Below are 15,894 nucleotides of genomic sequence, written 5' to 3'. Positions count from 1 at the left end.
TTATGGAAAGAAAGGTTACTGGGACCTCGTATTTCAAGTCCAAAGGGTACAAATAAGTGGTCAAAGGCGAGGACTAAAACATTAACTGTTTAAAAAAGGCATCAGAAGTAAGAAAGTAGTAGAGCTCCTTGTTAAGGAGTTAATCCAGGAAAATAATGCCATCTTACCTATTTCTGCCGTCAAAAAATGAGAGCATTACTTGCTTGCTTTTGGTTTCATGAGTACCGAAAAACCATTTACAACAATTGCTATGAAAATATAAAACACTGCTTATTTATAACTTAACTTACTACTTACTAGCTCGAGTTGTTACATCATAAAATTAGTGAGCTAATAAATATACAAATTACTTCATCTTTTGAGTTTGCGTTCAGTTTTGAAAGGTAAGGGTGCTGGTAAAATTACAGGCACATGCATTGGGCCCATGGGACTTGTCAACTTAGTCTCAGGGTGACGGGCGCAGTGGCAATGCCCCTTAGAGCTTTGCGATTAAAGCTCCGAGTGCACTGTAACTGTAATGGATAGACGTGACCCTTGTCACATGGTATCATAAAAAAGTTACATAGATTGGATGATAATGAAGGCTAGAGGAAACAGTGGACAAGAATGCTAAACATTTCATCGCCAAAAGTAGGCTCTTTAAGGGGGAAATCTGATGACAAGCTCTTGAAACTACACGAACTTTAAGAGAGACTCCAATATTTACGTAATTCACATAGAAAGTGAGTTTTTGGTGAAAATTTAATTAAAGATTTGAGACGGCACTTGAAGTTTAATCTGAACTTAGACAAACACTCTGATGGCTCCAGGAATATTTGCATTTCAATATCGACTTTAGAGGCACCATATTAAAAGCTATTCCAGGACGTTGGCTCTTTTTGGGTGTAACACTACAAAATAGCCACAAACTAGTTTGGGAATAGCAATTTCGGAACAGGTTTTTTGGGTATATGTTTTAATTTAACTAACTTTCAATAAATAGGACACGGTCCTCGTTGGTCAGATTGGTGGTTAGAGCATCGAGTGGCCCACCAACCAACCAATGGATTTTTTTCCCATTGTCCAGATCTAACTAATTAAGGTATCTTCGAGTACAAAAAGGCTAACTAATAAGTAATAATCGTACCGAGTCATTGCTTAGTTATGTCACAAGAATTGTTTAACTTTAGATACAAATATGGCCGTAAAACACGTATTAAATACAACCTAAGAAATAAAAGATGTATTATTAAAAATTTTCTCCAAAACTGACTTCAGCTAACTTGAAACAAATGTAGATCGAGACAGTACAGCCAGTGGCTGTAACTACGTCGAAGAAGGTTCATAACTCTCGGAAAATGTGTGAAGTTCCGACCCTGCATTCGGCCAGCAGCGTGCGGACTATCGTCTAAAAACCCTCGCCTGGGAGGAGACCCGTACTCAGCAGTGAAACTTAAAAATGAGTGGATGATGAGGACTGTCCGTAACGGTTTCTTGAATTCATGTCCTTGGCACAATAAACACAAACTTGTGATCATACGTCAAAAAGGCTTTTGTCACATTAAAAAGAACGAAATGATACAAATCATGCATGTACCTACTAGTTACAATATGTGAAATTTTATAGCTCCTCTATTAAAGCATAAAAAGTTATCGACTAACTTCGTTCCTAGAATCTTTAAAGCTTTTTCCTGAAAAAAACTGTTATTTTGCAGACGTGGCATTATTAGATCATTGGTGCGAATTTTAATAATTTGACAAAATAGACTTCATTTGTATAAATATTTCACATTAAAATTGGTGTCAATTTCCCTTCGCGAAATGTTTATTCGCAGTCGACTGCACACGCAACGGTTCTGTTCACAATTCTCATTCGTGTTTCTCACGCAAATTTCCCATAATTTCCTGTATTGATACTGATTATTATGTTTATTTCACTAATATAATGAACGCAATTTACAAAATATTATGACCTGAAGGAATTACTTACATTATACAGGGTTATTTGTAAAACACTAACAACTTCGCAGACCTACATTATTAGAATCATAAACAACAACTTTTGTTCCACGACCTTTTATAAAACATAACAAATTTACCAAAAAAGAACTTTCTATTTTTAGATCTGTATTTCGTAATAAGGTAGCAAGTTCAAACGTGCAAGCGTTTCATGCAAGCAAAAAAAAAAGCAAGAAAAATTAATGGAACAAAAATTGTTTATGTTGTTAGTAACATTACATTACAAATAATCCCTGATTCTTGATCTATGTAAATAACCTTTTTCCATCAATATTGTAAATCCTATAAGAGGAGCAACGTCTCAATTGTTATTTACTTTCAGACGTAAATGTTCATAAGAGAGAATATTTTGGAATTTTAACCGTAAAATAAAAATGTTTATTTACTTTAACTTACACCCAGTATACAAGTTTTTTTTTAATGATACCAATTGACGGGACGAACAGGTAGTGGGCCTGGTGGTAAGCGACACGCCTGTCCATAACAGTTACAGTGTCACTCGAGAGCTTTAATTCGCAAAGATTTGAGGGGCACTGCGACTGCGCCCGTCTCACTGAGACATGCGTTGATAAGTTCCATGTGCCTGTAATTTCACCAGCACCATTATACATCAAAACCTGAACGCTGTAATGCTCACATTACAGCTTGGCTGCAGATGAAGGAAAATTAGGTGATTATAGTAAAACTGTAAATTGGTACCCCATATGTTGTGAGAGTGTTTATAAAACGGTATTTCAATTATCGTTTTTACTCGGGTGTGTGTTTGATAATTTTTAGTGGGCTCTTAAATATTACGACCTGTGGCAGATTATCAACAAGACCTACGTACTCCATAGCCCTCTGCAGCGGAATCAGAGAACACTGTGTTTGTTATTTTGTAATTTTTTATTGCATGTCGAATAAAGTAACTTTGATATTTTGAATTAAGTACATTAATGCTAAAAGGAACAACGTCATGTACATGCGTCTGTAAACATTTATACCTCCCAGGATTATATTAGTAACATCATAAATAATAACTCCGCCTGCCGTTAATTGAAAGGGCTTTGTTACAAACAAAAACTCAAAATTAAGAAAGTAATGTTTTTAAAGAAATTAAATTTAAAAAATATCAAATATTTTATTGAGGTATCTTCAAAAATTATCCTCCTAGGAAAAAATACAAAATTGCCATAATCAGCCTTTTTACTGAAAAAAAAAAAAAAAAAAAAAAATAAAGCCCCTTCAACTAACAGCGGCAGAACTTTTGTTCCACGACTTTTTACAAGACATACTAAATTTACCAAATATAAACTTTTAAAGTTTTGTTGTAATATCTGACACTTTATAAATCTGTATTTGGTAATAATCTATTTATTAAATAAATTTTTATTTTTGTACGTACATGTACATATAATGTGGTGAATGATTAAAAGTTATAGAAGTTGTTGCTCAATATGTTACTAATATAGTCCTGTGCGTTTGTTAGTATTTTTTTACAAATAACCCTGTATAAGTTAATGGGATTTGATCTCACATTTTTGTCCGTTACTAATCATAGAAGCAGTAGAGCTGCTTGTGACAGAGTTCGTCCTGGGAAGTTTCTACTTTACCTATTTCTGCCTCCAAACACCAATGTGAGTATTAATGCGTTCCGGTTTTGAAGGTTATGAGTTTTCATGGGACTACAGGCACAAGGAACTTGTCAACTTTAAGTCTTTGGGTGGCGGGCGTAGTGGTTGTTCTCCTCAGATTTTTGCGATTTAAGTTCTTAGTGGCTCCGCAACAATTTTGGGCAGGGGCAGACCACCAGGCGCACGACATAATCGTCTCGTTAACTGATATCATAACAATAAATCAACCAGACATGTTCCAATAATTTGCGCAAAGTGTTTTTGCTTCTACGTTTATTATACGTAATTCTAAGATGTGGAATTCTTTGCCGTATCATATTTCCCAAGTAATACAACCTGGTTGTTGTTAAAGGCAGAGTGAACAAGCATCATCTATGAACGTGTCTGATTTTCAATTTCTATCAGGGGAAATTGTAGAGAAAGTTAGGCCTATCTTAGAAGAAGGACCGGGTGATGCACTCACCACATTTACTCACTCGGAATCAGTTGACCCGGTACAGAACATCCTTAATGTTCATGCAATAACAGCGATAAAGCGCTCGGGTCGCCGTCGCGAAACGCACAACGTCATTTTCGCTCTTTATTACATAAGATTTTTGTGACCGGCTTAATCCGTGTCGATAAGTGTTGTGACTCCCTGATCCTTAGATAATCCCGCACGTATCAGCTACCACTACTAAAGGTCCTTATGAGAAGTTAGACGCAACACCGACGCTAGCCCACGTAGCGCCCGGGTACAATCAATATCCTGACGCCTTCTAGTACAGTACGCGCGCCATTAAAGTGAAAAACAAGTTTGGCAAAAAAAAGTATTCTAAATAAATCTATAAAATTTCTCATACAAAAAGAGAGCTATTAAAGGGACACTTCGTCTTTCATAGCACTAATGGCCGTCACTCAGAAATTTTGATGAAAATGAATTATAGGTTTTTTTTTATAATAACCATTGTTTCTTGGTCTCTTCAATTTAACATTAATTCACTTCAATTTTAACGACACAAACAAACATTATAAAAGGCTAAATAAATTTAAAATTTAATAATATAAATCGAATTTAAAAATCCGTAAAATTTCCAAAAAAAGTAAGATTTTTTTTGTATATCATGATAATTTAATAATTTTACTACTATGATAGTCATCTTTCTGGTAAAAAATACTCCACTAGTGTGTTATTATTTTTGATACAAAGATCGAACAAACACAAAGAAGAATTCCTTCGACCTGACTGGACAACCAGCTACTTTTTCGCTAATTCGGGGCCACCGCTTTGACAATTGAGCTACGAATCGAGGCAGCAGATCTTACGAATTTCCTGTGAATGTGCTTGGTGTGGATCATTGTAGAGCGTATAAAGGGCTATTTTGCCTTAGAATATGAATTTCGGAATCCAACTATGTAAATTTTTAATTAACTTTGTAACTTTCCAAATTGTAAGTTAAGCTTATCCGGAATAAAAAGGATTACTTAGTTCTTGGGTTCTCGCGATAGCTACACATTTGGAAATGAAACATTTTTTTTGGATCTGATATGACCTATATTCGTTTTTTCAAAGAAACCAGCGTTTCGGGCTGTTTAGAGATCCCAAGGTCTCGGCTGACTGAGATGGTAATAGCACAGTATAATAAGACAAGTATGGTAGCTCCAGTCATACGCAGCAGCGCGGCTTATATGTGTGCACGCCAGTTGTGTCACACACACAATCGTGTAATAATGAAAGGTGCATGAGACGACCAGTGACATGCAGCGCTAGTGCATCCTAAAAGTATGCGAATGTGTGCGTCCGTACACGGCCCTTGGCGGACGCGCACACACACAAACCGCGCTGTTACGTTTGTATGAAATTACCACTAATCTTATTATAAAGTGGTAATAATTAGTAATATTATTCCATCTCATTTAGCCTTGAACCCACGAACTAAATGGAAATGTAAATGGATTACTTATTTCGGGGAGTCAAAATATTTATTCACGAATTTCATTTATTTTGCCTAATGTGTTAATGTAATAAGTATAATCAACAGCTTGAATATGGCCGAACATTTTGTTATATCCTGTATATTGTTTCAGCACCAACGTACCACGTACTTGTACGTCGATCTAGGAGCTCACTACGAACAACGTTTTGTTTTACATCGTCCACAAAGAAAATAATTTGGTACACTTGATTAAACATTGTTTAGGAATTATCAGAATTAATATGAAGTAGATAAGATTACTACAAAGGCCTATGATACTAGGTATTTTTGTAAGGTATTTATGTTCACTGAATTAAAGATAACTATACTAACTCAAACAATATTTAACTAACCCTAATGTTGCAAAAACCTTTACTACTTTACTAGTCGTATCGGATGCTGCTTAACCTAAACTTCCATTGAAAATTTCGTATTTATAATATTTAAATATAATAAAAAATACACGTTTTGTTTTGTACATGATTAATTTTGATCGTAATTGATATTTGTATAATAGAAAATCTAAATGAGTCTTAGAAAGTACAGTTAAAATATTTATGTTAATTTTATAATAAGCCGGACGTATCCTACAATATCAATATTTTATGGTAACTGTAGGTAACAAAACTGAAAAGCAACGACCGAGAGTGGTCGAATGATTCTTGGCGTATTGTTGTTCGATGAGAGCTAGAGAGAGATTTATCTTGTCGTTGCCTTGTCATGTTATAGTGTTGTCTCATGTCATGCAGTCCTGTATTGTTTTTTCCTTCTCGTCTTGTGTCCTATCTTGCTTCGTTATTGTCTTTAATTGTTGTGCCAAAACAAAAACCGAACAAGCTAGATTGACGCAGAGGCCATGAAAAACCTACATATTAAACACAATACGTGTACGTAGAATTCACCGAATCAATTTTCTTTCCAAAAAATATTATAATCTCCATATAATAAACTTAATATTTATTGACTACATCAACTATGTGATATCATTTAGAAATATGTAGACTTGAAAATAGAGGAGACCACAGATGGGGTAAAAGTTTGCTTGACTGGAGACCCTGAGAAAGGTATAAGAGGTAGGTCGGCAACCGGTGCAGTGGACTGATGACTATGTCAAAGTGGTGGCGGGGAAATAGGATGATGAAGGCACACGACTGGAAGGCGTGCATTCGAAGACACCTACAATTCAGCATTGGGAGGATAGAAGTTGGAAGAAAGAGAAGACGAAAAAGAAACTTGAGAAACTGGATATTGGTAGCGTTCGCCTTAATTTTTATGTACAATTTTCACAAACTTGATCCTGGCGAAAGCCCAAAAAAGTAGAACCTTTAGTAAGCAAATAGATGAAGAAGACGTCTCATTAAACAGTAAAGGCATTATCAGTTATTGTTGATCGAGTCGTATGTTACAAATATTCAATGAGAACTACTATACGTATATCGCTTTTGATCGCGTAATTAGTTATTTCAGAAAACGCCTGACAGTTTTATCTAACAAGGCAGCTGCCATCGCCGAGTTCCCGTCTCAATGTAAAATACTGCTTTGTGAGCAAATTATCTCTTTTACTCCTATAAAACACGCCACGTTACGTATATCACCTCCATCATATAAATTGTGATGTAAATTTAAATTGATGAGTTCTTTTGGATTATGCAGGACATTTACATAAGGTTATATAACTACATATGTTTGTAACCAATTTTATATTGAGATGCGAATCATTAGTTATATTTAATTAATGTGCTGGCAAGGAATGATACTCGATATATTGAAAAGAAAATGCGGAAATCCAGTGTCGCTTTCTAGTTTACGTTATCTGTAGTATTATAATTATTGAATATATTATATTTTATGTATATTCCAGAGGTTTGTTTGTTTATCTTTGTTATATTGTTTCCATATTCACTATCTGCCGTATTTGTTGTAATGTCGTGAGTAAGTCACGAGCTGTCTTCTAGCGACTCGCAAAGAGAGATGGGTTAAAACCCAACCAACTCGCCCGGGTTTTAACCTGGATTTTATCAATTTCTGCCCCAAATTGTGGGCGAAAACGGCGAATACGAAGTTTTCGAATTAATATGAAACCCACCTTGCAATCCTGTGGACTCTCACTTTACTACTAGGGATGCACATGACGATTCGATTTTTATGAAAATCGATTCAATTGTATACGATAATGAGGTTTTTATAGATTCATTTCAATGCGATTTTCAAGCGAATCGATTCAATAGAAAGGCTAAAAATGTAAGCAAGCAATAATCATTTTGTAATAATATTATTTGAATTAAACTCAATTTACAATTAATATTTAGTTGTGTAGGGTTGCTACTGAATGAAAGGCCCCTTGTATACACTCTGTTGTTATTTATTTAGATTTAAAGAAAATATACAATTTCAGTTATCATACAACCCTACGAGGAATGTTCCTCGTCCTAGTTTTGAGGATTAAAGTGGACTGCGGGGCTATCCTCCTTTAACCTCCCTAATGTTACTCCTGAAGACTGCTAGGCTATCGAACAGGAGGAACACTGGCATCAGAGGGGACTGCGGGGCTATCGTCCTCTGAGCCGTCTAGCGAGCGAATGAATCGGAGTTTGCCGGTGCGCGCTTTTTATACCGTTGGCGCTGATTCACATACACTTGTCGCCTATTGTAGTGTGCGTGCGCGTCGTTGTAAACTTCTTGGTAGCTGCATTGTAGATGGTGTTGTTACAGTTGTAAATAGTTCTTGTGGTTTTCTATGTGTGTGTCCATGGCACCCGCGACACAGGGTCTTCCCTAGTGCGGGGCTATGTTGAGTGTGTGTGTGTGCGTTATTATTATTGTCCTCGATTTCGGACGCTAATGGGATTTAACCCGATTAAACCCGAAAAAACCCGGGTGCTTGCCCATCTCTGCTCGTAAATCATATGGTGATTTGAAAAATGTATTTTTTTACGTATATTTTCATAAAAACGACATTTAAAAAACGTTCATACTGAATATCCGTTACGTATTTCACTATTTTCGCTTCGTCGGCTAAAACCTAAATCCCTTTAGGTATTACGGTGAATCCTATTGGATTAACCGAACAATTGACTTTTTATCCTACAAAGTAGAAAAGTTCCACAATGTGCGGTAACCATAAATGTATTAAAAAGGTGGCGTCGTTGAATGAGGTTATTTTAGCAATAAGTCGGAAGCACGACGGCGTCGCTTGTTTTCTTTCGAATCAGAGAGTTGTTATGTTATTATTTACTGTGTTATGATAAGAGGTATAGTCAAACATCGAATAAGGAAGCGAATTACTGTATAATTGCGTGGTAAATATAGTTATCGCCAAAATAAAACCTAATAAAAATATATTATTGTTAACTTATTATTGAATGGATATTCAATTATTTTATGTGAAGTTACTGCACTAGTTTGTTATAATTAATTAATACAAGGATCGAACACTTAGAAAAAAAAACATTATAACAAACTAGTGGAGTAATTTCACAAAAAATAATTGAATATCCATTCAATAATAATATAATTACAGCTAATAGCGACATCCCTCGCCAGGGATGGTAGCTGTAAAGTTACCTGACTGGGTGACGAAATACTTTCATAGATTACTCATAGATGGGGCTACGGCTAAAAAAGGCGTTGAAAACCAAATACAAAGGCCCGACAAAACTACCACATGGAAAAATTCGTGAGGTCCGCTGGTTCGTTCCGTGGCTTAGTTGGCATAGCGACTGACACGGTTTGCTTTCTAGCAAGACGTCGGTTCGAATTTGGCCGGATCAAAGGAAATTTTTCTATTTATTCGATCTTTGTATTAATAATTATAACAATATAATGTTATTTTTATAAGGTTTTAATTGTTACCCTGCTAATATGTTTCATTTTTGGCCTGTAATCTTTCTGTGTATGTGGTGCTAACAGTAAAGAGTTTTCTATCTATCTATCTATTAACTTTTAATGATATCAACCTCAATGTCATTAAATGTACAATACGTTGCGTACAATCAGCGACAGATCATTTTGTCTCTAATCGTACGCTAACAGATATTGGGCAAAAATAAATATGTGGTAGATACTGACCTTGGGCAATGCAGCGAGGCACTGCTGCTTGACATCCCAGACGAGCTGGTCGCGCGGGAACTGCAGGCTCTTCTGCACGTTCAGCTCGGGAACGTGCACGCGCACCAACAGCCAGCCCTCCGTGCCCTCCGAGCACTCGCCCTCCATTACGCTACGCCATCTGAAGACAAACGGAGAATAAAAGTTACTAAAAAAATGTATTCCATAAAAAGCGCGTTAACAATACAGTTCGAATTTTAAATTGACCAATCAAGTGGATGTAACTTCACGACTATATTAGTCGTGAGAAAGTTAAATCGACCAATCACAAAACTTAAATTAAAGTGATATATAACCATTCACATACTGTGAAGAGGTCATAATTAGAATTCTTGAGGAAATTTGTATTCGTTTAGTATATACAAATACAAGGTAATAATTTTTCTTGGAAAAACTTTTTATCGCTGCGTCAGTGATACAATTAAGAAACACAGATATGTATTCTTGTTTTTACAGACGTTAATGACAGGTCTCATGCGAAATCAGTTTGTGTACAAAAACAAGCAGTTACCCAGAGTTGTCTCCAAAAAAAAAAAATTCAGACAACTTTGTATTTTAATCTGTTCAATGATTTTATTTATATCAATATTTGTATGCGAATACGCACTGTCCGGTTGCAGTTCTGCGAAGTTCGAATTACGAATTCCTCACGGCGCCACTGTCTATCGCGCCTTCTAGGAACAAAGTTGTAGATTGCTCATTTATGATATGGACTTTACCTTGTTGGTAGATATTTACGATGTTTAAAATATGAATAGGTATACCTCGTTCATTTTTACATGTATAGGTATTTTAACCTTGGAAATGTGGTCGGCAGAATTTTGAAGTGCAATCAAGGGCAATAATGTCCAAAGAATTATTTCAGAAATAAGTTTTGAAATAATGTTTCCTAAGTCCTTTCAATTGCGAATGCCTCAGAACATTAAATTGGTGACATATTTTTTTTAATCCATAGTACACGTACGTGTATTGTAGGATTAAAAAATTTCGACCATTTCTACTTAGATCGTTTAAGGATTCAATAGGATAAGTTTCAGATGAGAGCATGTTTGTGTATATGACATAGGCTTGGTTCTTTATCAAGTTTTAGGTAAATACACTTAACTAGTACCGCCCTTATCTCACTTTTGTAGATAGCTTATCTAACTGGGCCTCGGTGCACCTGTATTTCTTGGGGAATTATTATGATCTGTTGTAATCGTACCATAACGTCATAATATATTTATTATATAGTACGTTTTTTAAAGGTAGGTAAATAGAGACTCTGTAAGTTTCCGTAATTAGTTGAACCGAGATCTAACTATACAGCCCCTTATACAGTTTTCATCGTCATCATCATCACCATCATCATCAAGTCATTTATACGTCCCACTGCTGGGCACGGCTATCCTCTCAGGCGTGGGTTTAGGCCATGGCCTGGTCACAAAGTATCTCAGTATTTAGTGTTTTTTATTAATATTTGTGTGAATAGTTCCTGTTTAAATTTTATCAAATTTTTGTATATACATTTTTCTTTTATGTTTGTTTGTGTTTTTGTTTCGTAATTATTTATTTGTGTTTTACGTTGAATGTTTTGATCAAGTTTTGTTTTAGTTCTGTTTTGTTCCGTTTTCTCTTAGTTTTTTGTCATTTGTTTTTTGTGGTAAACAAATAAATGTATTTTCTTTATATCTTTTCTTTCAAATTCCAAGAAACTTAGATCCACGGCCTTTGCTTTTTGAGGTAGGTCAAGCCATTAGGCTTTTTACACGGCACAGTTTTCAACAGGCTCTCTCGCTCTGAGATCCAAAGGGGTACCAGAAGCTTATATTGACATCATCCGAGACATGTACCGCGATTCCGAATCCATGGTTAGGACTGCTGTTGGTGACACTAAACCCTTCCCTGTCACAGTCGGAGTTCACCAGGGCTCAGTTCTCAGTCCCTATCTGTTCAGCGTGATATTAGACGAGGTCTCAAGCTCCATCCGAGACACGCATGAGCAACCCCCGTGGATGCTTATGTACGCTGACGATATCGCGCTGGCGGATGCGGATAGAGGGAGACTGGTACGACGAGTGAATGTGTGGAAGGAGTCGCTTGAGAACGGCGGTTTGAGACTAAATGTGGCGAAGACTGAGTACATGGTCTGCAACGCTACAGATCCCCTACCCGTACGCATAGGCGAAGACGCGGTCGAGCCTACGGGCCAGTTTAAATACTTGGGATCTGTACTTAGCGCGTCCGGAGACATCGACTGCGACGTTAGAGCCCGAATCGCAGTCGCTTGGGCAAAGTGGCGTGAGGTGACTGGTGTAATTTGTGACCCCAAGATGCCGGTTAAGCTGAAAAGACAGGTCTATAAATCCATCATTAGGCCTGTTCTTTTATATGGCAGTGAAACGTGGCCCGTACTTGAGCGTCATAAGCAGGAGCTGCGTGTCACGGAAATGAAGATGCTGCGCTGGATGTGTGGAGTTTCACGGAAAGACCGTGTCAGAAACTCCCGCATCCGCGGCAGCCTTCATGTCCGTGACATTGCAGATAAACTGCAAGAAAGCCGCCTACGTTGGTACGGCCACATCTTACGGAAACCGGCTTGCTACGTGGGAAACAAATGTCTGGCTATGCCACCTCCGCCGGGCCCCGGTAGAAGGGGCAGACCCAAGAAGTGCTGGCTTGACGTCGCCAAGGGTGATATGCGTGCCAATGGTCTCACCACTAAGGATGCCGAAGACCGTGCAAAGTGGAGGAGAAAGAGTAGGAAAGCGGACCCCGGGCTCCGCAGCAACCCTGCTGAGGACGCAACCGGGACAACGCTAAGATGAGAGAGAGATGAGAGAGAGAGTTTTCAACAGGCTAAACTAAGACGCCAAGATCGTCCAAATATTGTATATATATGTATTTAACCAGCAGCATAGAAATTCTGTTCGTATGTTTTTTGTCGTTTGATGGAGGACACTTTTATCGCACAACACATGTAATTACTCAAGAATAAGTAATTCAGACTAACTATTACGAATATATATGTATACCAATTACCTACTCATACATTTATTAGGAAATAATTGCATTTTTTTTAAAATAGCATGTAGGCAGCAAACAAGCATACGGCCCGCCTGATGGAAAGCGGTCACCGTCGCCTGTGAACGCCTGCAACACCAGTGGCGTCACAAACGCGTTGACAACCCTTTAGGACTATTCTCAAATCGCTTTTGTAGGACTCCATGCTGTGTTCCTATTTTTTTTGTATCTCTATTCATCAAACAAACGATATGACCATAATCCTGACGATATAAAAAATATCATTTCGATATAATAATTGATAATACTTATCGTAAATATTTATATTTGACGCCATCTGACGCATGGTGGGCGTACTTTATATTTTACGAGTACTTTTATTTATTTCCTTAGTTTCAATTGAAAGTGTTCATGCAAGCAAGTACTGCCACCGTATCTATTTCTGACGCTAAGCAGTAATGTGAGCATTACTGCGTTCCAGTTTCAAAGGGTAAGAAGGAAGCTGGTGAAATTACAGACACATGAGACTTGTCTACTTATGACTCAGGATGACGGGCGCAGTGTCAGCGCCCCTCAGATCATTGCGATTTAAAGCTCTGACGGGCACTACAACCGTGTCATGTACAGGCGTGTCGCTTTCCACCAGGCGCATGACTTGGTCGTCCCGTCACATGGTATTATAAAAAAAATATTTTACTTAGGGCGTGTTCGCATTATTATATGTATGATTGGACGACTGTCGCGTCGTGTCTAGCTGTTCCCACTAGATCGTGACGATAATTCATTGTCGTTTGCATGACAGGATCGCTTAAAATTGTGATTATCAGTCGTCACATTTTTGTCGTGACGTTTTATTTATCGTCTGACGACTGTCGTTCTAGTTGTTCCTATTGCACGGCAGTCTGTCGTCGTAACGACAAAAATATCGCGTACGACAGTTATTCGTGTTTTACTATATGGAAACAACTTCATTTAAATAAACAAGTCACGACACTTTAAACTGCACGGCTATCTGTCGTTACGACATAATGGGGACGAGTCCTTATACTTTACACGTTTTTTTGTCCTTAGTAAAGGAAATAGCACTACAAATCGCGGACAGCCGTAGTCAAAGTGGGGTGTTGCCAATTTATTGGTTTTACCGCAAAATATGGGTAAAATTATTTGAGCACTTAATTTAACCATCAACACCACCAACCCATTATACATTATAGAGAGATTTTCAATTCGGGTTGGAGAATGCACACGTGAAGGATTGTGGACCTATTCTTGGACATTCTCCCACTAGCCTACCACTCTTAAACACCTGGGCAATAAATTACGCTCTAATTATCTTATACTGTATTTAATTAGTCATGCTACAATAATGTCGTGTCACATATACATCAAAGAAATATTTGATGATAGGAATTTTTTGTTATGATACAAGGTTTTGGGTACCTATAAGCATAAATAAACCATTGGTAACATCAATACAGCGTTATATGACTTATCTTACGCTGTAGAAGCGCTTCCAACACGAGATTACTGTGACTTTTGTCGCTAGCGACCGCGTAAATTACTTCACAATTTTGTACGGCAAATTATATAGCGCCCCTAGCGGTCACAAGACGAAACATTTTTTGTATACAAATATTTTACGCGATCGCTAGCGATAACTGTCCCTGTAATCTCATGGTAGAGGCACAGTTCTGTTATTCTATTCGATATCCTAAGTTTAAATGTCGAATTCTTCGGTTTTCGTGATTGTTTACACAAAGGAAATGAAACTATTTTTTTTTTCGGATCCAAAACGCGTATACATTTGTTTTATCAAACAAACCAACTGACTGACTGAGATGGCGTTGTTGTTTTGTTTGAAAAACAAATAAATTAAGTTCAAGTTCTGTAAAACAATATAAGCACTTTCTTAAATATATATTATATGCCTACAAGATGAATCTTCATGACTCGTTTGAAGGACTCCGTGTCATAATAGGGAGGGAATATATGCGGGTAAGGGAGTTCCATTTCAAATTAGCTTTTCGTGTTTAAAAATGTTGACTGTAGAAAACGCTAAGAGCATTTGCGCACTACGTCCGATTCGTATCTCGTTCTCCGTCTGACGTCCGTCCGAATCAATTACTGTCAAATAAGTAATATTCGACAAAATTAAAAGACAAGTATCAAGTATGAAGCTTCATTCGCATCACGCGTCTTTTCATGTAGTCAAGTATTGCTTATTTGGCAGCAATTGTTTCAGACGGATGTCGGACGGAGATCGAGAATAGACCCCCACAGTCACAGGGATAATTTTATCTCTAGGTGTACAAGATGAATGCATTTTCTTGGATTCGAATTGGACTTAGTGCACAAGCGACGTCCGAAGTGTGTCCGAGTTTTCTAGATCCGTATAGTATCCGAAACGGAACGACTAAGAATTGAATGCGAAGATCGAGGAACGCTTATAATATCAATTCTAATTTATCTTTAGAATAATCTAGACTTCTTATCAACGTATAATATTCAATACACAAGTTTAAAGGTATAAAGCATTTTATCACTTTTTAAATAACACCTAAGGACACTTCGCGTTTTCAGATAGCTACCCAGGTTAATTACTCGTTGTTTTTATCTCTCGTATTAGTCATTGGCCGTTTGTGGTTACTTTTACATCATTTTCCACTTAAAAGGTAAATTTAACAATTAAAAAATATAATGAGAAATAAATGTGTCACAATGTTATACCAATATCACTCAATTTTATTTATTTCAACGTGTATCGGGATCGTAGCAAGTGGATGACTATGATCTATGTCTGTCTAGATGGGAAAATAGCGTGAAGGTTTCTGTGCATAATAATTAAGTTTTTTACAATCAATAGCAGTAGGGCTACATGTGAAAGAGTTCGTCCAGGGAATGAATGAATGAATGAATGAAGTTTTATTTATTTCTCAATCACAAAACAGGCTTAAGAGTAAGGAACTTAAGGTTAAACTAAGGGAAGGGAAGGGAAGTACTGTCACTTTACATATTTTTGCCGCCAATCAATAATGGGAACATTACTTGTTAATCCCGTTACTTATCATAAAATCAAAATGTTCGCCAATTGCGTCATCCGAAAATAAAAGATTATTGTTGTAGCAGAAAGTTTTCTTTTCCATAACATTGTTATTTTCTGTGTTAGCATTCGGGATACAAAAACTAATTAGTGGAAAGATTCTTGTGTTGTCGTATGT

At 37.0% G+C, this 15,894-nt stretch overlaps 1 protein-coding gene across 5 annotated transcripts in view; it reads right to left on the bottom strand.

Moving 5' to 3' along the window:
• LOC113235497 (protein shank) overlaps nucleotides 1–15,894 on the bottom strand; it is a 209,532-nt gene that overhangs the window by 169,347 nt on the left and 24,291 nt on the right. For all 5 annotated transcript variants that reach the window (XM_026471209.1, XM_026471212.1, XM_026471211.1 and 2 more), the window contains exon 2: nucleotides 9,635–9,794. In XM_026471209.1, coding sequence (XP_026326994.1) covers nucleotides 9,635–9,781 — 147 coding nt within the window. In that variant the 5' untranslated portion in view covers nucleotides 9,782–9,794. The remainder of the gene's footprint in view (nucleotides 1–9,634; nucleotides 9,795–15,894) is intronic.

The sequence above is a fragment of the Hyposmocoma kahamanoa genome, unplaced genomic scaffold, assembly GCF_003589595.1.
Source record: "Hyposmocoma kahamanoa isolate Upper Pololo Valley unplaced genomic scaffold, ASM358959v1 87, whole genome shotgun sequence".
Lineage (NCBI taxonomy): Eukaryota > Metazoa > Arthropoda > Insecta > Lepidoptera > Cosmopterigidae > Hyposmocoma > Hyposmocoma kahamanoa.
The sequence above is the reverse complement of the archived record's forward strand: the minus strand, read 5'-3'. Positions and strand labels throughout refer to the sequence as shown.